This window comes from Panulirus ornatus, chromosome 41 (assembly GCF_036320965.1).
Source record: "Panulirus ornatus isolate Po-2019 chromosome 41, ASM3632096v1, whole genome shotgun sequence".
Classification (NCBI taxonomy): domain Eukaryota; kingdom Metazoa; phylum Arthropoda; class Malacostraca; order Decapoda; family Palinuridae; genus Panulirus; species Panulirus ornatus.
Window position 1 is genome coordinate 18,461,987 of NC_092264.1, and position 24,034 is coordinate 18,486,020.

The 24,034-nt window shown below is 41.6% G+C and overlaps 1 protein-coding gene across 2 annotated transcripts in view; it reads left to right on the top strand.

Annotated features, from left to right (window-relative positions):
• Nucleotides 1-24,034, top strand: part of LOC139761735 (uncharacterized) — a 306,001-nt gene that overhangs the window by 45,766 nt on the left and 236,201 nt on the right. For both annotated transcript variants that reach the window (XM_071686139.1, XM_071686140.1), the window contains exons 2-3: nt 11,202-11,404; nt 11,688-11,816. In XM_071686139.1, coding sequence (XP_071542240.1) covers nt 11,202-11,404; nt 11,688-11,816 — 332 coding nt within the window. The remainder of the gene's footprint in view (nt 1-11,201; nt 11,405-11,687; nt 11,817-24,034) is intronic.

Below are 24,034 nucleotides of genomic sequence, written 5' to 3' on the forward strand. Positions count from 1 at the left end.
CGCTATTGTTCTTGTTATTGACCTTTTATAAAGTCTTCTTATCAATATTCTGATATTGTTTTGCCCCCAAAGCTCCTAGTCTCATTAAGCTGAAATCCTCAGGATCATGACAATGAATACCTGGCCTACACGTTAATGATTCGGCCGATCTGATGTCAGTGACTGATGTATGACTAACAGTGATGATTGAACAGACTGACAGTGAGGAGTTGATGACTGGCAGTCACTCCACCACGGGCTTGGTGCTGGGCATCAGTCAGACGACTGTCATATGTACTTACCTTTGATACACGTAGGTTGAGTGGGATGAAGGTGTATGACTCGAACTTGACTACAGAGGAGTTCGTGGAGAGATCTCGAGGGTACAGAGATCGTGAGGAGACACAGAGCCCCTTATGTAGGCGTCTGGAGGACAATCACTCGAGTTTGTCTCATCGGATTGCTAAATGGGATTGCTACTGTCTTGCTTGAGGGATTGAAGAGTAGAAGTATACAGCCATGACGCATGTTCACTGAACAGAACGAGGGATCGCGTCCAAGAGAACTACAGCATTTGAACCATCCGACGCATGGAGCGCTTGAACCATCCGACGCATGTAGCACTTGAACCATCCGACGCATAGATCACTTGAACCATCCGACGCATAGATCACTTGAACCATCCGACGCATGGATCATTGAATGGAGCAGGATGCAAAAACAGTCTCCTGGGCCATGGAGGCAGCGATGCCAGACGGGGACCTCACTCTCTGGATAATTGCATCCATTTAATGAGTTTTGGTCCACAGGGGGTCTGGGCGGGGATGGGGTAGGGTGGCGATCAAATACCTCTATGTCTTTATCATACTTCAAACGTCTAATTAATCGAAGGGATCTGGGTCAACAGAAACTGTGTGTGTGTGTGTGTGTGTGTGTGTGTGTGTGTGTGTGTGTGTGTGTGGCACAAAGGTCTTCCCAAATCCTTTTCCACTACGTTCATCATCGTGGCATTATCGTGGACAGTCACCACAAGATTAATTTTTTCAGTTAATGAAAATGTAGACAACCGTGTTATGAATACACGTCACACGTTTAATGGACATTGCATCCATGTACGATCTGTTCATTCTACAAATTCGTTGCCAGACTCTCCATTCTCCCAGAATTAACAATTTTATTATAACTCTGTTCCTTCTCACTTGGGTCTCATAAACTGCGGCAGATAAGAAAGTTATCTGACGGAAATGTTCGTTCTTCCTTCTGTAATACTGTCGTACTCTACTGTTTACCTGGCCATATCCTATTTATCGCTATTCTTATCAAAGTTTCTTTTATTTCCCGATTGAAATGAGAAAACTAGATATCATTTGCTAGAAGAGATGCTGATATATAGTGCTGAAATCACTTACAAGCACTATAAAAAGAAAATGAAAATGGTTGAGACAAATGTCCATGTTAAAAATCTTTATTCAAGTTACCCCTTAATATTTTTCGTTTTCTCTGACACTAATTTTTTTAGCCCATTTTCTGAATGCATCGTTTTCTTTAGCTTGATCGTGGTTTATCTGGGATAACCCAACCAGGAAGATTACGTCTGTTATGATAACAAAGTAACTTTTATTACTGTGTTCCTTGTAAGATAAGAGCAATGGGCTCAAGTGCCTATGGGTCATATATCTCGTGGTATGGGTTGATAACAGCGATTATACTCCTAATATTCTTAGGCTGAAAGTTCAGTGCATTATAATCCCACAATGTAAACCATTGGGATCCGACACAGGTGCACATACGCATACAAACACACAAATACAAAATCACACACGCAAACTCACCTTCTGACAGGCTCAACAAGAGGGGTGTGGCACAATACAGGATGTCAGAAAGTGATAGCAGGGTTTAGAGACCCAGACATCCAGCCAGCATCTGGAAAACATGAGGGACCAAATGCAAACACGAATAGACATGAGGAACAGAGAAACTCCGATAAAAATGATGTAGACGAAGCAGGAAATAATCCGAAAATATCAGTAAGTTCATCTGGAATAAATTGTTAAAGAGCATCTGATCTGGTTAAGGGATCAAGAGGATAGATAGAGTCGTATTGGATAATGTAAAGACGTGGGGAACTGAGTGACATGTTCATAACTGTTATTATAGTGAAAGACACTTGCAGCCCCACCTCCAGTGAAGGGAAATCGAGAAGAGATCTTGAAAACACATTGAAAACTATAAGAAAGTCACGTCCATTCTAAAGTGGCATTGATCCATGTTAGACTCATGGTCCTTGTGATGTTTCTCTGACACTTGCTGAAAATATAAGTAGATACGTTTGATACACTGCTTGAAATATTGCTCAATGTGGCACTGGAGACGGATGGAGAGCCATGGGAGTGGTAGGAAGCAAATGTCGTGCTTTGCTTTAAGAAAGAAGATTGAGAAATTGTGGTGAACTACAGACCACTCTTTGTGGTGAGTGTGGCCTCTGGAACTCTGGTATAGATAGCTAGAGAACAAATAGATGACGATTTGCAAAGGGAAAATTACTTAAATGAGAGACAACATGGATTCAGGGAAATTTACATGCAAGAAATCTTTTAGACTTCTATGAGAGAATGAGTTCCCTTTACGACATAAAGTCAAGGATGGGTAGGTTGTGTATATCTGGACTGCTAGAAAGCATTTGACTCTACCTCACAGGCGGCAGGTGAAGAAAATGGATTTTCAGGCAGGAATAAAGGGGAAACTCCTTCGATGGAGAGATATGTAAGGGAACAAAGCAGGAATTTCAGAAAAGTCTTCTCAAAGTGGGTAGGAGTTCGCCTGTGACACACCAGGAGGACTGAACTCATACGTGAACACATTTGGTCAGAGGTTACCACTACTGAGTCAAGAAATGAGTGGTATAATGATGAAAATATTTAATACGAGCGACAGAAAGCCGGTCATGAGGATGTTCTCTCTCTCTCTCTCTCTCTCTCTCTCTCTCTCTCTCTCTCTCTCTCTCTCTCTCTCTCTCTCTCTCTCTCTCTCTCTCTCTCTCTCTCTCTCTCTCTCTCTCTCTCTCTCTCTCTCTCTCTCTCTCTCTCTCTCTCTCTCTCCTGTCGGATGACCGTCACGCCCTCCACCCGGGCAAGACAAGACCTCTCCCAGTTATCGATAGTACTGTCTCATGCATTCTAACCCCCCCTCCCCCCACCCTTCCCCGCCCCCCTCCCTACCTACACCCCCCCCCTCCCACCTAACCCCCTCTCCTCCAAGGGGATAAAATGTCATGAGAAGGACTGATGTCGGCTGCTGCTCTGCCTACACCAGTGTGGGCTGATGCCTCTCCCCTGTCACTCGCGTCCCTCTTGCTCCTCCCTAACAGCATCCTTGGCCTACCCTTCCTCCCGAGTCTCTCGACCCCATCTCTCCTCCTCAGGTTCCTCTCCCCCACCAGCGACTCATGTATCCTTCCCGCAAATCCTCCCTGACTCCCCTGCAGCCCCAGTCCCTGCCTCCCCAGGGGAGCCAACCTCCCCAGCTGACTGCCATCCCCCACACCTCCGTCCTGTCGCCACCTCACCTCCCCAAGTTCAACCAGACCCCGACGTCATCACCCCTGCCGCCTGCCGCCACCACGCCTGGCACCCCGTCCTGCCGCCGGCTGCACGCCACCCTCTCCTCCACATCCATCCACTCTGGATACGTCACCACCCACACATTCTCGCCCACCATCCACGTCTCCACCCCGCCCTCCACTTCCGTACCCTCCTCCCCGATCGTGCCCCTCCAACCCTCCCCTCCTCCTCATCCCCCAACTCCTCTCCCCATCCAGTCTGTGCTGCCTCCTCTCCCAGCCTCACATCTCTCCCCACCCCACACCTCGCCCCCTCCCTTTACGTCCATCACCCCAGCACAGGGGACGACTCTGGCTCCAATTCCACCTGCCCTTCCACCCCTACCCACCACCCTGGCCTCTCCACATACTCCACTCCCTCCACTCCAGGCCAACCAACGCTCCCCCTCCACCATCACTTCCCCCTCCCCTTAACTCCCCCTACCATCTCCCCCAATCGATCCGTCGTCCGCACCTCCTCTCCCTCCATGGTAAGATGTGGTTACTTAAGGACAAGCAAGAGATAAGAAATGAAAAGAAATACTGCCATGGGTGTGTCAAGCTCTGCTAAAAACCTCAGAAACGACTGATAAATGAACAATAACAATTGTAATTAGACTTGACAACAGAAGACGTCAGTGAGTGTGTTATGACCACAGATATGAAACGTAAGAAACATATCTATCTTAATGAACAGAGAAGTTTAGGTTCCGGGACAAACTCCTTCACGTGCAAGACTTAGTGTCAAGCGTCAAGTGTGACAAGGGTCAAGTGTCGAGGTCAAGTGTTACAAGGGTTAAGTGTTAAGGGTCAAGAGTCAAGTGTTGTCATTTACGAGACAGAGACACAAGAGCAGTGTAATATGTGACTCACTAAACCACAAATGTAACTAGGGTTACGAAACCAACCTTTAAGGTCATCCACCACAGTTTCCCTCCTGGACCTACATTCTTTATCGCTTTCCCTTATTCTCCCCAGAAGGCAACCGTAACCTCATTTTTCTTATCACTACATGGTGAATATACAGTCAGTGCAACCATTCATATCCTCTCACACTTGAACTTCGCAACTCATCTTCCAGTGACACACATCCAAACGTCTTTCCAGACCATTCCTCCGCCGTCAGCCGCGCCTCACCTCCTCCACGACCTTCTGTGTCGTCGTCAGCCGCGCCTCACCTCCTCCACGACCTTCTGTGTCGTCGTCAGCCGCGCCTCACCTCCTCCACGACCTTCTGTGTCATCTTGCAATACGAGGCTTACTGCGCGAGCTGGTGGGCTCCCTAGTGAGTCTAGATGCATCCTGTGTGGGGCAGGTCCGCCTCCTTCCATAACTACATCTCAAGACAATTCTCAGTCATCTATGTGAATCTTCTACATACATGTGCACAGTCTGAAATCTTATTCTCAAAAGTAGAGACAACAGTATTAAGAAAGTCAAAAAATGTATTTGGTTATCTCTGAATCTTTGTTAGATGACAAAAATTAGAGATATCTTTGTCGAAGATACAGTTCCATGGAACACTCTGTTTAACAGCGACGGTAGAATTCGAGGAGTAAGACCAAAAGGTGAATACCTTCATGACCCTCTTCATAGGCCAAACACAATGTTAATCAACACTTGGTAACGGAGAACAAGTATACATAACTTGCAACAATAAAACGATTGCCTGAGAGTATGTTTAGTGGCTGGAGTGAAGATAATTTGTGATTAAGTACCTGTGGTGAATAACTCATGATCTCGGAGAACACAAAATAACCAGGATGAACAATGTGACTCCAGCATGAACCTAACATAGCTCAGTGAACAGATCGATATCATGATGATGATACCAAAGCCGAAGTGAAGAGATGGGCCCTGGAATGAACACAACATAGCCAGAGTGAACAAAAAATCAACACTAGAATTAATCTAACATAGGTAGAGTGAAAAAAATGATGGCAACATAGCATCAGTCAACGTCGAAATAATGGCAACATAGCAGCACCTAACATAGCAGTGAACGCCGGAATGAACCTAATATAGCAACAGATGACGACAGACTTATCAACAGAGCGTAGCAGTTGTCAACACCAGACTGAAGGCCACATTACACCAGTGAACGCCAGACGAACCCAACATAGCAGTAGTTAACGGCGGAACGAATCTAAGATGTATGCAATGAACAGAGGAGGCAACACGACAGGTCCCCCTCCGCCCTTGGCATTTGGCTGAGCCAAAACATCAATGATGGCCTTTGGATAGATTTCACTGCTGCATTATTCAGTGGCTCCCCTGACTCCTGCTGAGCACAAGAAGAATCACATGGTCAGTGGCTCCTAAACTGCTGAATCATATGTTCACTATCTGCATGACAGGGGATAAGAGGGTGGCATGACATGAGGTGAGACGGCTGTATGACATGAGATAAGAGGCCTGCATGGCAGACCCAGCTGAGACGGTAAATGTGTACACAATCTGGAGTACACGAGAAGAGGGACAGTCATGACATAAGAGTGTACATAAGGGTTAAAAGGCGAGTGTACGTGACATGGTGTACCATCAGGACCAGATGATGATGGGGTCGGTAAGTCTGTACCATCAACAGAATACCTACTTTACCCATCATTGATGATGGGTCAATAAGTCTGTACCATCAACAGAATACCTACTTCACCCATCATTGATGATGAGGTCAATAAGTCTGTACCATCAACAGGATACTATCTTCACCCATCACCAGTGGGTATTGCTCTGTGAGGCAGCAGAGAGGCACCGTCCCTCGGTGATAATATGGAACCATTAATTAGCGTAAGAGATGATATCTGAAATCGATGAAACCTGGTTCAGAAATCGTTGACTGTCATGATGCCATTGCAACAGGGAATACACAGAGGAACCCTGTTGACCACGAGAGAGGAGCAATAGTGAACATTTCTTTGTCGTATGCTATGCATCAACTATGAATATATTTCCCTGAAAAAAAAGAATAAGTAGTGAGCGTTAGTCACTTGTTACAGAACATATATTCAGCCGCCAGTGTAGAGTGAGAACAGATAGTGCATCAGCAAGGTTTGTGTAAGACAGAAGTGGTGATGGTGTAACTCGATTGTCATTCACACAGGTCAGGATGAATAATATGTGAAATACCTGCAGCTTCTTAAGGGGAAATATATTTACTTTCTTCTTTCTTCCCGTCGCCTTCCCACACTCAACTGTGAAGTCTACAAACACAGCAAGACCACCATTTGATTCCTCTTTCTTTCTCTCGTACTCATTATCTTACCTGCCATCCCAGACGGCCATGACTGGAGCATCCAATTGCCCTTATCATGTCGGCTTCTGTATATATGAATTCTTCTCATCCTCCGATATAACACTAAACAGTTGTATCATATTCGTAAAAAATCTGTAATTACATTACGTTAATGTGGTCACGATTATCGTAAAGTCTCAATATACTTCAGGGCATTACTGTTCTTAAGATACTTTACATTATAAAGTATTCATAACTTTTTAAGGACAAGATGATGTAATATTATTACTACCTCTCTGACTTCACAAGTCATTGCTAGGGTAGCATGGTCGTGCACTCACTCATACTCCTCCACGAAGCTCTCGCATTGGCGTGATGATTTGCAACTCTCTTCATCCTCCACATCTTAAGCCCTGAGTAAACTAAAGATTCTTATGCTTTTGATTCACAAATTGCATCTTTTTCATTACACACACACACACACACACACACACACACACACACACATATATATATATATATATATATATATATATATATATATACATATGATCTACCATCGGCATAATCACAGTTATCTAATGTGTCAGTTATGCATATGATTATATATAGACAAACTTTTCATCACTGGTGTTAACGTGATCCTAGATAGAGATATGTGGCCGGTATGTGGTACACGTGTATTCAGAGATAACACAAAATTATAACGAATGACTTCACATTTGCTCATAAAATGAAGCAGGAACAAAAAAGGATAGATTTAAATGTATAGAACACATCAAAATATAGCGGAGATATATCCTGGTATATGGTCTCATATAAAGTATAGCTGCGTACTGTTCATTGATAAACCGTCACTTGTGGGTATAGAGAATGAGAAAGATCTATATTTTCAAGTATACATTATAACGAAGGGAAATATCGAAATACGACATGAAAATGAGTCACAAGATGTAAATGGGTTTTCCACACAGCTGGACGTTTTACAGGAAGGGAAAGATTCACCATGTAAACAGAAACACTTACGCGAGAAACACTTGACGAGTGAGAAATGTTGGAGGATTGAGGAAGCTGGCGTCTCGAGGTTGACCTCCAACACTACCAAGGGCAGGAGGAGACGTCTCACAGCTGCCGTCGAGACGGTCAAGGAATTTTTGAGCCGTCTTATGAGGCGTGTGACGGTCCGGTGAGTACCTTGTGTGTATCTGGGAGAGAGAGAGAGAGAGAGAGAGAGAGAGAGAGAGAGAGAGAGCAAAACTTGAGGCCAGAGGTAAAACGAAGACCTTAAGGTCTTCCTCAACCCTTCAGCTGTACCTTACTCATCCTTCCACAAACCCCTCAGCTGCAGTCGTCCTCGCTGTGTTTATGTCTCAATATAGATCACATGTTCAGTTAACAGTGGCACTTTCCTCTCTTCCTCACCAGCAGCTCTCCACCTCCTCACGAACCTGTGGTTTAAGCTTATCTGTTCCTCTATATCTCCTACGATTTGGCCTCCGTGAACACTGTTGTCAGAGGCTGGAGCCCCCCGGCATAAGAAATCGTCATGAAAAATTACATTATGACCTGAAATGGTAAAGAATATCAGTCTTATTTTCTTATTTTGTAAGAAAATTTTAATTTAAGATAAGATTTTGATGATGGTTTTATCACAAGATTGATTAATATTTTGTTAGAAGGTTCGAGTGTGGGAGGCTTATGTTATATCTCGTCCATACGTCCAACATTGGTTATGTTCTGTGTCATTTTATCATCAGACTTTCATTGCGATGTTTCTATGACACAAAAATTTCCGGCGTTTGTACAGATGTCTGCCGTCTGGATGAACGAAAACTGACGCTTTAATTACTTTTGGTTATAATTAAAATGAAATGTAATTTTCGGCTAGGGTTTTTATTGCGCTTTGGAGGATAACATGAAAATATTTCGAGACAGAGAAAAGTTTTAGGGCAAACTTATGGAGAAACTTCCCACTCCACATCTCACGTTTCCTGTTCCACTAAACTTTTAGGCTGTTCCCTGTAGCGATACTGTAACGCTCATCCCTGTAGCACTACTGTAAACCAACGCCCTGTAGAGTTACTGTAAGGCTCGCTTCTGTAGAGATTCTGTAAAAGTCTTCACTGTAGAGTTACTGTGAGAATCTTCTCTGCAAAGTTACTGTATGTCTCTTGTCTGTAGAATGACTTTGTTTATCTTCTGTGGAGTTACCATAAGCTTCTTCCCAGCAAAGTTAATCAACAGGTCTTCCTTGTAGACTGGAGAAGCCTGGATGTTTTGGCTCTGAGAGAAACTGAACCCAAGGGGAAGGGTAAGAATGGTCTGGGAATGTTCATGTGGTAAAGTCCGGGGTTAGTGAGGGAACGAGAGCGAATGAAGGTGGCATTTCAGAGGGAGAGGATGTGGGATTGTGCTAAACTGTGTAAGGAAAAATGTTCAAGATTGACGTGGGTTATAATGAAAACAGTCTACGAGAGGTGGGTGACTGTGAGCTCTTATGTACCTGGTGTTGGGAGGAATGAAAAAGATAAGAGTGCTTTTTGGAAAACAGCTGAGTGACCCGTCTAGCAGCTTTGTCGCAAGGAATCCAACCTTCGTATTAGGCGATCTGAATACAAGGTTGAATGATAAGGAAATTGTTGGTAAAATGGGGAGGGAGAGGCCTGGAGTCCTTGTTGTAAACAGAAATGAGGAAAACCTTATTAGATATTGTTCTGAGAGAGGAATGGTCATCGGAAATACAGAGCCTCACAAAGGTTGTATGCATAAGTACACGTGGGTGAGCAGAGCTGAAGGTCAAAGGAGAGTATTCTGAATCGATGATACATGTACTTACAACTTCCGTCCAGGTCTTGACTGTACAAGATCTGATTCTTACTTGGTTTTGAGGTTTGAGGATGCACAAATCCTCGCAGAATGGGTCATAACTTCCCAGACAACTGATGAATGGATTCAGTACTGATGCATGTTTTATGATAATGTTTGGCAGGTTAAGGGATTCACTAATTAATGAAGATGTTTGAAAGTTTTGCAAAGGGTAAAAGAGTCACTAGTTGTTTCGTTTTACAAAGAAATGTAAAGGAATGTAAGGAACAACAAACCACTGGGTTGTACCGAATCTGTGTGTGTGTTAGAGATCAGGGATATTGTTACCTATTTGATCACAATTTGCGTGACAGAGGACGTGGTCAGGGCGCCCTGCCTGCAGTCGGACTCTTGTTCAATCGTCTTTGCCCTGAGGATCAACCAATGTCACGATATATGCTAAGTTGGTGAGCTGGTTCCCTGTGGCCAAAGGTTGACGGCTTCCTGCTCAAGACAAGGGCGACGCCTCGAGGGTCTTGGCAGATACTGTGAAGTGTTTTTTAAGAGCTAGTGAAGCAGTCTCTAAGCTAAGATATAACTGGTTTCGAACCTCGCATAAGATAGCGTTCAAATCTCAGTAAATGATTCTTGTGTGAACTGCTGTCCTAGAAACATATCTACAATTATGATATATCTTCTTACAAAATCTAGAATGGTCTTCTGTAGCTCTGTGTATGGAATGTATATGAGACTGGTTGTAACACATTACTGAGTGTGTGAGTCTAACTCTCTATAGTTCTTTGGATTATCGCTATCCACAGGCAGACAATATCCAGAAGCTGTTGCTGTCATTGTGAGTGGAGTTAGTATCAGCATGTAGTCTGACACACTAATCTATCATTGTTTTACCTTCTATCTCCACCCTAGATGGTATGTCCATACTGAAGCCTTCTGCTTTACTGTCATGTCTCCATCTATGGTGGTCGGTGGGGAGGAGCCTTATGCTTCCCCTACTCAGTCTGCCTCTGTATAGAGTAGGAATTTAGGAAATTCCCACTGTACTGTAGCAGCTAACCTCGTCATAGAACATTAGGTATTCTGCTACATAGCTTTCCCAAACACTCCAACTCTCGCTAAACTCGTTTACCCTCTCCCACTAAACCTGTTTCTTCTCCCTCATTTAACCGGTGTTTTATCTTTCCATCGCAAACATATTTACACGTTTCCCTCTCACCAAACCCTCCTCTTCAGCCTCAGTGTTACGTGAAACAAAAGAAACGGGTTTACGAAGAGACAGGAAACCATTTGACTATACTCATGTCGTCTCCATCGAGTTCATCATCTTTCCCTCACTCCACAGTCTTCCCTCCCTCTCTAAAGCCTCCTCATATCACCACACCCGTGTCTCCTCATACTTTGACGTCGTCTCTTGTCTACATGACACCCAGACTGTATCCCTTCATTAAACTACTCATCTCAGTCACCAGGCATCTTCCAATATCATCAAGTCCCAGTTCACATCTCTGCCTCTAACTTTCACTCAGCCTTACCACGCTCACTGACGTATCTGCTCTCCTCCAACAGCGGGATTCCTCTCCTGGTGCGACAGCGGAACAGTGGGGCAGGCGGGACCATGGTCGGGGCATCACGGGGTCGCCGGAGCAGCACTGCCGGCGGCCCCAGACGGCAGCTCTCCAGGCGTGTGACGCGGAGGGACTCCCGCAGGGGATCGAAGGTCCGACGACGGAGCTCTGTGCATCCTCCTGTACACATCCCCATCAAGGACGGTGAGTTCCTAGGCCAGGGAGGCTGGGCTGAGAGAGGGTGGGTGCTGAGGTAGACGTGGCTGGGGAGAGGAGAAATTTCACTCAGATAGAAATGGGGTCAGAAATACCACTGTCTTTGGGTACAAGAGGTCAAAAGCCAATGTAGCAGGGATGCATTTTAGATATATGGTTTGTTTCCTATTTATGTGTGTGTGTGTGTGTGTGTGTGTGTGTGTGTGTGTGTGTGTGTGTGTGTGTGTGTGATAACGTTCATTTTAACAAATCTTTTGATCATCATCTTCAGGAGAACCTATTGAAGACGAGAAGGACGAGAAGACCAAGAACCCAATCCGTCGACTCTCGCGGATGCTGTCAAACGCGGGTCCCGCCCTCGTACGACGCGTCTCCAAGCTCAGGAGGAAAAGCTTAGCACGTGAGTAAAGCTTGAGCACTCAAGTACACCTCCCTGTGTAGAGAGGAGTTCTATGGCAAGTGTTCTCGAAGTCCATATTAGATAACCATGAAGTCAGGAATGAACATATACACTCGCCTCTGTCATTCATCAGTAGAACTGATAACAAGAACATGTTAACAAAGTGTTGCTAGATGTTTAGGCTTTGATGCAGTCACCGCTAGATTGATGCAGTCACCGCTAGATTGATGCAGTCACCGCTAGATTGATGCAGTCACCGCTAGATTGATGCAGTCACCGCTAGATTGATGCAGTCACCGCTAGATTGATGCAGTCACCGCTAGATTGATGCAGTCACCGCTAGATTGATGCAGTCACCGCTAGATGTCTGGAGATTACGGAAAGCAGCGCCTCTTGCTGACTCCATGAGAACGTCTGGCGCTTCATTATTCACCAAAGTCGAGGTCACAGTGGCATTTTGCCAGTCTACATGTGCAGGAGCTGATCCTTGAAGGTCAACCTTCTGATATTTCTTATCCATATCTTTCGTCTCCATCAGGGAAGATGATTGTGACGTAACTTGACCTCTGAATAGCCAGTGATACAATAAAAGATATAAAGTAACTATTGAATTATTTATAGATATGTGTACAGCTTCAGGTAGGAAGATACATATATAAGGAACCTACAGAGGAAGGCGTCAATATGGCTGTTATGTTGTAAGTTATTATTGATGGTCATGACATATTCAGTCCGGTTATGAGGTTGTGATTCTAACCTTTACTGAGGTTGTTATTAAGGAATCCTTTTAGGCAAGAATAAGATCAAGGCCATTCTGCTGGCTCTGACGCTGAACCTTTCTTAGGTAATTCAAAGTCAAAAGCAATAATTATATTTGAGCATTGTGTTCAATCAATCCATATGGGAGGCTTAGAAACGAGGCAGTAATTTCTGATATGACTGATCACTATCACACAACACTTACAATGAAAAATGTATGTAATTCATTATGAGAGAAGATCTCACTGTAGAACAATGTGATACATCAGGTGTCAAGATATTCATACAATGAAAGGCATGACTATTAAACATACTGTGTAAAAAGGTAGTAATCCAACCATAATACTATCTATGAACTTCAGCCAAATTACACACTTTCCCAGTGTTGTGGGTTCATGACAAAATAGAGTAATATTCTACGTCATTTTAGCATTATTTCTTTTTTAATTAACTCCGTCCTAACTTATGCTAAAGGGGAATAAAAAGAGAACAGTGATAAAAAGATATTAATGATTGTTGCTTTTCAAGCCTAGAAATATTATGTCGTGTTCCCACAACACTAAAAGATCATGTTGCTATGGTCTCTAGTTGATGTTCAGTAAACGTATCTCTTAAGGTTGACTATAATCTGACGCAACAGTTCACTTTATCCGCACATCAATTATCCTTTGTGTCCAGTGCATCACATGAATGTCGTCCTCATGTCTGTAAAGCTTGGTATATGCTAAAGTGCGTAGGCTACATACTTTGCTACACTATTATTGTACATCCTGCTCATTCTGTATTTCACTTGTCATCATCAGTCACATCAAATATGGTAATTGCTTTACACTCTCTTCACTGTTATAGCTACCCATGAAGAGGCACTACAGAAAATGATCATATGCTGCATGAAAGAAAACGTACCTAGTAAATTTTGGTGTAACTTATATGTTTCTCCCAGGGCGGCTTCTGTGTGTCTAATAATTGTCATATCTGTTTCAGTGGTTGAAGGAGGTAAGATTTGACAACAAATATGAAACTTTAAGGTAGAGTACCATATGTAAAGTGGCAACGGGAACAGGTAGTAAATGCATCAACGCATGGAGATAATCTATGCATGGTCGTGTAGTCGTCATTCGAAAATGCATGGACAATTTCTTTTTATTCTATACGTTTCCAGTGCCACAGTTCTTCTATTTACATATTCTGATTAACCCGAGAGTTATACACGTGAATCATTAGCAACGAGCCTCCTTCACCTGTGTGTATGCTTGTCTCTTTGCATCATATAGCGATAGTGTAAGGCAAATGAGTATTTCACCTGTTCTGAACGTATTACTATAGTTTTTCTTCCTTTAAATGTATGTCATTAAGAAAAAATAATTTACTATTGTTTTCACGCATAAAATGATCAACTAAGTATATGAAATAAGAATAATAATTGAGAATATAATCCTAATTAACAATTGGTTAAGCATAAAAGCATAGTTGCTCGTTCTAATGTAATAAACTAAGAAAGTAAATCATATAATCAAGGATATAGTTATATAATTGCCATGGACCACGTACCTAATGTGAGTGTATGTGGTCGTTGAATTATCTTGAGCACCTGAAGATGTTTGAGGTCTCTTGCGTGGTGGATATACTTGCCATAGGCAGTCTTAAGGACCCTGACTGGCAATAGGTCCAAAGTAGAAATAAACAGCCAACAGAACACTTAGAATTTCTTATTTTGATAATGAAGAAATACTTCTATTTTCGGTTAATCTGCTGATTATGTGGGAGGTAAACAAGAATCTTCTTAAAAGGAAATCAAAACTTTTTTTTTGGACGGATTGAGGCAAACATTCTCTCTCTCTCTCTCTCTCTCTCTCTCTCTCTCTCTATATATATATATATATATATATATATATATATATATATATATATATATATATATATATATATATATATATATATATATATATATATATATATATATACATATATATATCCACTAGAGTACCTCTGAGGGATTCACCTTCATCACCATCATGGTGTATGGGAAATTCCTCCTGACCTCAACAATGGATCAAATTTACTTGTGTTGCAATTTGGAAAGCAAACGACTTCGTCAAACACCCAGTAACTTGCATGTGAGGAAAGAGATGCACTCTGATTGGTTCTCGTATCGTTCACTTAGTAGTGTAAAACTCCTGCATGTTGATTGGTCAGTAGTCTGAACGCACAGTATGATTCTGTGGAACTATGATTGGCTCCTGTTGTGTTCAGACGATGATATGAACGTAAACATGAGGCATGCAAACTGAACATATTGAAACACGCATTCTCATTGCTCTTCACTCACTGAAATGTATATGGTTATGCAATATGTATAGGGTTATGCAAAATTACCTTGTAATTCATCTATATTTCCTTAAATAAATAGATGTATAGTTATTATGTTATCAATTCTTAGTGCATAAATACAGACTTTTTATTGTGTAAATAAATGTGAAATTATCCATTTCATTACAGTCATGCTAAATAATCATGCTAATATATGTCTTGATCATTCATACATAGCACACTTCGTATAGCCTTCTGAATAATATATAGATAACTTAGTTAACATTATATATAGATACACTGTCACCCTTTATCTGACGTGGCTACAGATGTTATAGCACAAGACTTTCTATAACAATGTTTGTATGAGGAAGTGATGTATAACACTATACAGGTTTTACATAGATAGATAGAATAGATGATTTTCTACTCAAAGGTAAGTATAGAGATAAGAATGTGGATTGTTTTCTTATATTAAGCGATGCATGTAATCTATTTCAGAAATATACCTTTTCTTATTACAATGTCATCAGTGATTTTATAGAACATGTAACATATTTCTATACGTTCCTCAACCAAGAAACCTCGTCTGACTGAAAGAAAGAAAGAAAGAAAAAGAATATATATATATATATATATATATATATATATATATATATATATATATATATATATATATATATATATATATATATATATATATAGATATATATATATATATATATATATATATATATACATATATATATATATATATATATATATATATATATATATATATATATATATATATATAGATATATATATATATATATATATATATATATATATATATATATATATATATATATATATATATATATATATATATATATATATATCCTTTGACGATGGCCCTGTGCTAAGGCCTTAGGTAAATCTCAGTTTTGTCAGCAGCTTAGGTTAAAAATACTGTCTGAGCCACAGGTCTTGGAGGGAGGTTCAGGGGTTTTAGTATAGATAGAGAAATGATGACACCTTCCACCAGAGGAAACCAGTAACAGAGAGAAGTTAAGAATATACAGCATGTAGCTTATATCATATATATATATATATATATATATATATATATATATATATATATATATATATATAATATATATATATATATATATATATATATATATATATATATATATATATATATATATATATATATATATATATATGTATATGACATATCCTTTATCATTTTTCCATTCAATGTATTCGAAGAGTAAGGTACGGAGTAATGAAAAAGCCAGCGAGATTTTTTTTATAGTAAGTGAAACGTGGCAAGCGATCCCCGTAGACTTTATGTTGCACGCTGTGGCGTTAGGTCGTTTCTTAGTGCATGAAGATGGTCATTACTGCTCATGTTTGTGTTCTGTTCTTAGTTTGTTCTGTAAATATATGTCTGTTGGTCTGTGTATTTGTTATTTGTGTTCTTATATTTACTGACTGTCTCTTCATTTGGTCTTGCTTGCTTGAATGTGTGTGTGTGTGTGTGTGAACGTCTCTTTGTATCTGTATGTGACTGTGTATTTTATGTTGTAAACCTGCTCTTTTCGTATATGTGTGTGTGTGTGTGTGTGTGTGTGTGTGTGTGTGTGTGTGTGTGTGTCTATGTTTTTTCCCTTAAATATGTCTCTCTCTGTATGTAGATTTACTCATACTCAGTATCAGAAGAATCTTGGTACATAGGACTCCTCTTATCAGTTTGTTATCACCTTCGTTACACTGTAGGATACATACTGCTTCATGTAACCTTGAGACTCTTGCACTCTACAAATGTGAACAGAAAGAATGATAGGAAAATTATCTACAGTAGTTTCGTGTGCGATCGTATTGCTGAAAATGTTTTATTTTCTCATTTTGTCTATAAATGTCTCTGCCTATTCAAAACTTCTGAGTCATATCGAATACTCATAAACTATGGATGAACCTTAATTATAACTTCCTTTTTGTAATACAACTGGTACATAATTCTCTATCATGTATCAAACACTTGACTGGTTACAGATAAGATTTCAGCCAATTTGGTGGTCCTCGTGTATCATGATACAGACACCAGGTCTCTGCTCGGATAACACCATTCGTTAGTGTCTCTGTGCGAGGCCTACACGGCGGTAGGGAGAGGCTAGCGAGGCAGGGGGCTCTCTCCTCTACAACCACTCCCCTGGCAAGCGTGACCACAGGAGAGAGGGAGGAGGTGGTTATGTACCCAGCAAGACACTTAAGCTTACGTAGACAATTTTGATGGTAAAGATCAGACAAAATGAGAACACTTACGCCTTTTTCATTGATCTGATTTTTACTCATTTATCAATACTTATACATGAATCAAAATATACATTGTCTTTGTGTAATGGAAGAAACATCTTGAATGTGATGGAAAAGATGATACCATCAGAAGTATGATGTGTTTCTGCTGTAAGATTGATAGATGTGAAGTGAATCAGATCCTTCTCTTTAAGGTCATTGTCGAATCTAATCCTAAATGTTTCACTGGCGGCCACCTGCCTGGGAGGAGGGTCCCACTCGTCAGTAATGCTTTATGTAAAAGAGTTTTACGTTGTGTCGTGATGTACTACTCTTCCCTGGAGTCTGGGTTTCATTTCCTCTGGTGGCAACTTGTGGGATTCATGTTCGATAGATCAGGATCTATATAATCAGATGAACCGTGTTAACATGAATCATGATAGAGAGAAGAATAAGAGGTGATTTGATCATAACCTTTCTGCAGGTTTCTAGATATGTTTGATCATGTCAGCAGTGAATATTTCTTCGAAGGATAACAAGACAGAACAACCAGTTCCCGTAACGAGGAATCAAGCAAGAAATTCGTCAGACACAAATGTAAAGAAATACATTCATAACGAATGGAATGAGTTGAGTCGTCAGACTATAAATGTAGACAACATACAGAAACTTGAAGAGTTATGTGACAATGAATAAAGTTCATGAGATGTGGCCCCACGAGTTTGGAACTCCCTCCTCGTACAGCGCACATGGGTAATTACAGATAGGTAATTTAGCACACACACACACACACACACACACACACACACACACACACACACACACACACACACACACACACAGCTGTATCTGTTGGATGGGGATCAAACCCTTCGAAAATACGTCCTGTAGGAAAATAAAATCTTTTTACATAACGTAACTCGCTTCTCAAGATCCCAGAGGCAATTTCGTTAATCAACCAATCAGCAGACGAGGTCAGGGGACCTGAAGTAAGCCCCACCCCTCTTCCCATGTTAATGAGTGAACGATGATTCAGCACTGTGTCATCTGCTGTTTTCCCCAACCCTTCCTCCCACCTCATTAGCATTCATCATCGTAAACCATTGTACTTTTCGTCAGATGTGAAGCAGCGCTGACAATTGCCTCCGAGGGTAGACCTCCTCACTGTACCTTGGAGAGGGAACGTGTCGAATCTGGGAATTGAGTGGGTACAGACTCAGCCAGATGTAGAGTACGTGGGTCAGTTACGCGAAGGATGAGTCTGTTCAATGTTACAGACATCAGTGAGTCACCTGCGTGAAAGACTACAAGTACAGGATGGGTCCAGTTTGGGAATTAAGACCTTCGTGGACTTCACTGGTTGCTGGTCATCCGACACTGGTAACTGGCGGGGTCTACCAGTCGACTGCGGGACTGGAGAGATGAATCAGTGACTCCGCTACATGCAAATGTCCAAAGACACACAGTGCGGTAAATCATTTTCAGGTTCAGTATGTTGCTCGAACGGCAAAGACGACGTGCAGTGGCTGATAGTTCAAACGATCCTTTAAAGATATCCTCTCTCTCTCTCTCTCTCTCTCTCTCTCTCTCTCTCTCTCTCTCTCTCTCTCTCTCTCTCTCTCTCTCTCTCTCTCTCTCTCTCTCTCTCTCTCTCTCTCTCTCTCTCTCCCCTTTTTGTCTACCATCAAAGTTTTAAATTCCATGGTAGATTAGCTTTACTAATTAGAATTAATATTTTTCAGTGATTTTCCTCGTAATTGATTCTGAGAATATGTATCACAAGCCTTAAAACAGTTTGGCAGTGACTTGGAGACGTGTTTGCTCCTCCCTCCCGATAAAACAGAATCACGTATTCAAAGGAGATATTGTGTTTGTACTGACCTGAGATGTTTACCTGGTCACACAAATTGTTACAATGGCGTTACAGACTGTAACTCTTACATATCGATGAGATTACAGGCGATGGGTAGTTACAATGTGAATACGAGTGAAGATGAGTATTAATGAAAGTCCTTATGAATGAAAGTGAACAGTAATTATCAACAATTGTGAATGTTAAAATAAATATAGACAACCATGGAAATTAGAATATCAGAAAAAATAGAATTTTGAATACGAAATGAAGGCAGATACGAAAAGAATAATCTCTAATCCAGGATAATCCTAGAGTGATCGTGATCAATACTGGATTAATACAAGTATTGTAAGCTTTGCCACTCATACACTGCACAGCTATTTCTGATAACGAAATAAATGACATGAATTTACATTTCAACGGAGATTAAATTTGATGCCATGATTCTTATCAACCTCCACTCATCTGGGAGAGTTTATGGTAAACAAGATCACTCATATACACTTCCTTACTCACGTTTTGTATATGTTCCTGAAGTATGAAGAAAAATGGCCAACCTTAAAATGGTTACGAAATGTACAGTCAGGCTGAGTCCCTAGCGCTACTGTATTGCTCTGTGTCCTTAACGTAGTAAGTGTGATGATGTGTGTTGATGTTGTGAGTGTGAAGCAAGGATGATGTTTTGTGATGTGTTGTATGATGATGAACGTGAGGTAGAATGAGCAGTGAATTGAAAGTGAACACACACACTAATGCTAGACATCTCGTCTACATCATCAAGTCGCCAACCTTCACCCACCTCTCCGGTGTGGGAGGGAGGGAGAGAGTGTCTATAGGGCACAGTTTCCCATGCCTCTCCCACCGTCCGTGATGGAAAGCCTTGATGATCTCGTAAGGTCGACACTCCTGATGACATGGCATAGCAATCTTGTCATAAACGATGATGTAGCATAGCATTTTCCACATAAAACGATAATATGGCATAGAATTCCCGACATAAAACCGAGAATTTCATGACGTGGTGTTTGCCTCTTACACAATCTATATCTTTCATTAATATATATATATATATATATATATATATATATACGTATTTGTATATCTGTCCCTTTATTCCAAGAAGAAATCATGAAAGTAACCAACATTTGAGAAGCCAGACTCACACCTACCTTGCTTCTCTCCTCGTGTATACCATGACAACTTTAAGACAACACAGACAAGAAGAACAAGAAGGTAGACACATGATTATTATATACCACAACATACCATCCACAGACACCACTCACAACACATGACAGAACACACATACAGTGAAACCACTATTGAAATACAACTCTTAAACATGAAATATTAAGCCACGAACATATTCAGCATCTCGATACCTCCCCTTGATCATACGCCCACCCATCCTGATACTCTCTTTACTTACAGAGCCTGACCAACACATCCACCACCTATTAGTATGGTATGCTAATAATTAGTATGCTAATAACCAACTGTCTGTCTTGAACAGCTTCAAAATTCACAACCAGCTGGCCAGACTTCCAACCCACCACCTCCAGTAACATACCAGATCTGCACTCCCAACACTGCACACAAGAATGACTTGAAACACACTACAGGAAGTCTCCTCTGACCTCTTACCTATTCTGATATCAATTTAGCTGAGATACCACTACCCAGAGAGCCACTGAAATACATATACAAACTAAAGGACGGGAGAGCGGCCACCGAGAGTGGCCACCGTTCACGCAGTATACAGAAACCAAGACACAACACTTGGCCTTAGGTAATTTCCTCTCTCAATACCATGTGAGGGGATATGTGTAGTGTGAGTGGATGTGTGATGTCAGTTAACGCGTCCGACTCAGAGATTCCTCACATGATGTTAGCAGGGGATGTCAGTGACCCTTCTTTGTACTTAGTACTAACTCATTTCGGCCCCATACTCATGTACGTCTTGGCATCAAAGAAGGACAAATATTGACTAAAGTGGATAATATACATCGTCAGGGAGAGGCTCAGGGCAAGTCAACGTTACTTACTACACAAGAAGGGTCTATGTGCCATTAAGAAGAGAATGGTGTGTATGTTTAATGTCAAGCTTGGTTCCCATTGGCTGAGGATAAGCGTCTTCACAAGTGAAGAGGTCCTGTAACGTCCAATTTTTCCCCTTAATATAATCCCGTGTACTTGAAGCTCATATACCCAAAGTTTTCAAAGTTTTTTTTATAATGACTTACATGTCACAAGCAGACCATGTCCTAGTCAAAGGCTGTCTGGGAAGTAAGAGATAAAGATTGTAGAAATTAATCAGGGTTCCGCACGCAGGTGTTTGTATACCTGACTCTTAAAGACAGGCAGGTAACAGAAACAGGAAAGAAGAAAATGTTGGTAGAGACTTCCTCAGCTCAGTTGTCTGAGGAAGGAAGGAGGTATCATAATGGTCAATCCTTGAGTGGCTGCTCTGCACAAAGAAACTGTGGGAAGCAGCAGCCAGGAGCATGCCCTTGGCCCATGCCCTGGGGGCAAGACATATGTAAACATCTCATAAGAACTGTAGCCAAAATGAAGCCAGTAGGAAAACGTGAGAACAACAACACTGAGGCTTTGGAGGAGGGATGATTTAAGAGAGATGATGATTAGAAGATTAATGAGGCGAAACAGTTATCATTCTGCTATCGTTTGTAGAATTGGATTATGATGCATCCCAGGAATGGATGATATGTTCACTATGAGTCAGACTTGGATGTCGTACTGTGTTCATTGTGAGTCAGACCTGGATGACGTGTTGTGTTCATTGTGAGTCAGACCTGGATGATGTATTGTGTTCAGAGTGAAGGCTTCAAGTTTCCAGACTTGAAGCTGGAGGATACATAACCAGCCAGCGAGATAACAGGATAGTCTACCATCATGATAGCAAGAAAACAGGTAAAAAAAGATGACCCAATTATAGCAGAAAAGAATCATGATGTTCCTTCAAAGGAATGGAAGATACAGGAAATTTCAGATCGTGGAAAAAGTACAGAATATGTTCTTCCGTACGTAACGCTACCATAAGTGGAGTATGAGGTGATGTACTCAGGTGCTTCAGTGATTAGGAGAAGTCCCACAGCCGCTCTGGTCGTCTGGAATGCGTGGTTCCTGATGGAGGACACAGACACCTGGAGTCTTTTGTACTCCAATGTACTCAAGAAAGTTAAGAGCTCATACAGGACAGTGAATTGTTAGTAAGTGTGGAGTTGTAGGTGAGTGCTGGCTGGTGATGGGTTGTGCAATGAGAGTCCAAGGCTACCTACGTGTACCATAAGGAAAGGTTTTGCCAAAAGCAGGGCCAGCGCGTAGTGCCTACACCAGGAAAGTCTGGGACTAAGAATAACGAGTTCCTTGCTGTCAGGTTGGGTGAGGCTGAAAGAAAAATGAAATCTGGGCCAGGGAAGGGTACTTGTCAGCCACGGTAGTGCTGGCTCACTGTGCTGTAGTCATTAACCCTGCCGATACGCAGACACCAAGAGCTCTGCTGTTAGCCCCTGCCTGACACCCACCTAGTGCCCAGAAGGAGAGAGAGAGATAAACAGAGAGAGAGAGATAAACAGAGAGAGAGAGAGAGAGAGAGAGAGAGAGAGAGAGAGAGAGAGAGAGAGAGAGAGAGAGAGAGAGAGAGAGAGAGAGAGAGAGAGAGAGAGAGAGAATGAAAGGAGAGAGAGAGATAAAGAAGAGATAATAAACCACAGAACTAAGTGCCATCGAGGAAGGCACTTGGTCCATTGTTGTAAGACTCGTGCACTTTCAAGAGCGCGAGGCAACCTGGCCAGGGTTGCGAAAACGTTGAAAGGATCATCGATTTTCATAAGTGAAGACTCTTGTCTGGATAACACGAGCCTTCACCAGCAACAGATGGAGAAGCTCAGGCACAACCAGCACCCCGCCTCCCTCACACACACACACACTGAAGTGCTGGCGAACATCCCGTCACATCCACTGCTCGGCGTGCACCAGGAAGGAGATGGTCGATTTAAGTTTCTACGTGAATTTCAACTATACGAGTTTGCCTTATTTCATTTTTTCATACAAATATTTATACATAAGTTCTCATTCAAGGTTATCAAGTACACTTGGAAATTCATAAAGGCCACTCGTAGCTGGCCTGAGCTATCGCAAGTTATTGACAAATATGGAAATACAAAAGTTCTTAGATCATTGTCCTATAGGGTTATAAAAAGGTTCTACATATACGTGTTATACATACATGATGACCAAGACAGAGTAAGACAGAGATTAAGATAGGAATATATAACAATTAAGACAATAAAGAGAAACTAAAGGTTCGGCAGAAGAATATGATAAACATGAGGGGAAAATTCAACTTGGAGAGGCCTTTTGGGAGCGTGAGGACTGTGTTGAATACTAAGGAAGGCAAGTGGTGTTGGGGGATGATGCTAGCCTGGCTAACACAGCGTAAGACTTGCCAAGGGTCGGGCCTTCTGCGCTCATTATCCTAGGTTACCATCATGTGTGGAGGTCTGGATGTTTTAGGTTAACTTGTTATTATAGTTACTTCATCGTGGTGGTGTTGGCATCTGAAATACTTTATAAATTGTTTGCTCCTGATGTGGTGGGTTGTCTCCGTGAAACATGTCGTGCTGCATGTATAGAAAAATCACATGTTAACTAAACTTATTTGAACTACAGAGGTGCGATTTCACCTTAACACACACACACATACACACACACACACACACACACACACACACACACACACACACACACACACACACACACACACACACACACACACACACACACACATACATCATGATTAAATCATCCTTCATAGTATCAGTGATAAGACCGAGCAGGAGAGACAGTATGGAAACCTCTGACGCCAAACTATGATCAGATCAGATCCGTTTCTGCTCTGAAACCTTGGCTGTAAAGTGTACAACTTTGAATAGCCTTTGGAAAGGGTCATGAATAAGTACCCGTTCTGTGCCGTCGTGAGGTTTATACCTGC